The 2,500-nt window shown below is 46.4% G+C and overlaps 1 protein-coding gene across 1 annotated transcript in view; it reads left to right on the top strand.

Moving 5' to 3' along the window:
- The window catches only part of LOC310788802 (potassium voltage-gated channel subfamily KQT member 5-like), a gene marked incomplete at its 3' end in the record, with an annotated part of 171,889 nt that overhangs the window by 163,155 nt on the left and 6,234 nt on the right, over window positions 1–2,500 (top strand). Inside the window, exon 14 of the mRNA XM_083650376.1 lies at window positions 1,202–1,318. Coding sequence (XP_083506502.1) covers window positions 1,202–1,318 — 117 coding nt within the window. The remainder of the gene's footprint in view (window positions 1–1,201; window positions 1,319–2,500) is intronic.

Here is a 2,500-nt window from a genome sequence, read left to right as displayed (position 1 = left end):
TGGGGTGTGGCATAATGCAGGGAGGGATCATTCAAAAATGTAAACCAAGGGGAGATCATGACATGACAAAACGTAGCAAAACGTTTATATAAACGGAAACGGTGGTGCGATGAACACCCCATTGTGTTATGCAAGTGTTGCACTTACAGTATTCCGTTGGATCCACTGTGCGCACTGCTTCTTTAAACGGCGGCGTTTATATATAGTACACGTCGCCGTCGATTGGGTAGCATCTCTCTGACACACCCACCAAACGAGAGACAACATGGCTCAAAGCCCGTTGCACATTGTTGGACACCATTTCGAGGGAAACGTGATGTTCAACCCGGAAACCGTAGCAAAACGGTGCAGACCGTTTTCAGATTGAACACACCCCCAGTTAGGGAGAGAAAGATAGTATGATTGGATGGGAGGGGCGGAGGGGTGGGACTGTTCAAAAATCTGCGGCGATCTGATTTTATTGGCTGGAATTTGTATGTCTGGCGTTCTGGTACACGATGATGTCACCACTAAGGTTATTAGATTTGTTTCATGCGTGTTGATGCCCTTTTATGTGTGCACAGTACCGTGTATGTCTCTCCAACACGTTCTCACTCCGAGCGCGTAGCATATTGACGCTTTGTCCCGTCCCTTGTGCGTCGCTTGTTACTAACACAGTACCCTTGAGCAACCCATGAAACGACTTGGGCTTTCCGACTAAACTCAAACCATGGAAGTCATCTTTGACGCTCATGGCAACTGCTCCCCCATTAGTCAATTGCTCCCCCATTAGGGTCTGGGGGGAGGTTAGGTTTAGGCGTGGCGGGTGGGAGAGGTTAGGTTTAGGGTTAGGGTCTGGGGGAGGTTAGGTTTAGGCATGGGGGGTGGGAGAGGTTAGGTTTAGGGTTAGGGTCTGGGAGAGGTTAGCTCCTCCCCCCAGACCCTAATGGGGGAGCAATTGACTAATGGGGGAGCAGTTGCCATGAGCGTCAAAGTTGACTTCCATGGGTTTACATTGAGTTTAGTCGGAAAGCCCAGGTCGTTTCATGGGTCGCTCAAGGGTACCGTGTTAGTAAACAAGCGACGCACAAGCGACGGGACAAATCGTCAATATGCTACGCGCTCGGAGTGAGAATGGGTTGGTCTCTCTCACCCAGTGTGTGTCTCTCTCACCCCAGTGTGTGTGTCTCTCACCCCAGTGTGTGTGTCCTCTCTCTCCCAGACTGGACACCATAGTGGGCCCCCCGCAGAGGCCCTTCAGCAGCCGCGTCAAGACCTTTTCCTCCCCCTCCCTGCATTTATATTACAGCCAGGCCCGGAGAAAACACTCTGCACCGGGGTCAGGCCCAGCCCCGTCCTGCTCCACCCGCCTGCTCCTCCCCCACTAACACTACCTAACGCACCCCCCCGTGACATCGTCACACCTGGGTTCAAACATCCCTGTGTTCACATGCTGTCATATTGAAAACGACATTTTACTACTTGGAAATTTCACACGAATGCCAATCAACATCAGAGGATGAAATCAGAAAGATGATTTTAGCGAACGAAATTTGACACGATTACATAAAACAATGATGACGTAAAAATCGACTTTAGTGTCAGTCAGCTCCTAAAATCTTCTTCTTCACATACCTCATAGGCTTTCTCTCCTCCTTGTTCTTGTGAATAAACTGGTAGCATTGTTAGCAAGTGCTTTTTATAAGCAAGAGGAAACTTATGATTTATAAATAAATCATGAATGCAACACTGTCCAACAGCTCACTTGAAAGTCCCAGATTTCGGACTTTCCTGTCAGCATGTGAACGCACAAACAGTACTTGCAAATCATTTTTACTGTTTGTTTTAGTCTTGCTCGGAGTACCAGATGGGTGGAGTTGATCACATTCGGTCCATTCGAGGCAACTTGTCAGTCACAGAAAAATATACCAAGTTGACTAATACTTTCCTGTGACTGTCTGACATCTGCCAGGAAACAAACATTATAATCTCCACTCTGAGCAGGATCAAATTAAACATTAAGAATGATTTATACAAGTGGTTTTTCACCCAGGTGTGGCTGTAGTTCATTAATTCATACAAACAAACATGCTTCAACACCAGTATGGAGGTCCTTAAAGGGACAGCTCACCCTAAAATCCAAAATACATGTACATATTTTTCCTCTCACCTGTCGTACTATTTATCCATCTATATCGTTTTGGGATAGTTGCCTGAGTTTTGGAGATATCGGCCGTAGTGATGTCTGCCTTCTCTTGAATACAATGGAACTGGATGGCACTCGGCTTGCGGTGCTCGAAGCACCAAAGAAATACATTTGAAAAACTCAACAGCATTGTCTCTTTCCAGAAATCATGACTCGGTTACTCAAGATAATGCACAATAATGACTTTTTTTCTGAGCAGTCATGTAGGAACTATTTTCTTTTGCAGTCTCATGTACTGTAGGAACTAGCTAGCAGCTAGCGGGTGTAGTTAGGTCAAAAGAAAATAGTTCATCCATGAAACTGCTCATAACAAGG

The sequence above is a fragment of the Poromitra crassiceps genome (genome assembly GCF_964638095.1).
Source record: "Poromitra crassiceps genome assembly, chromosome: 14".
Lineage (NCBI taxonomy): Eukaryota > Metazoa > Chordata > Actinopteri > Beryciformes > Melamphaidae > Poromitra > Poromitra crassiceps.
This window is presented reverse-complemented; position numbering and strand designations above follow the sequence as displayed.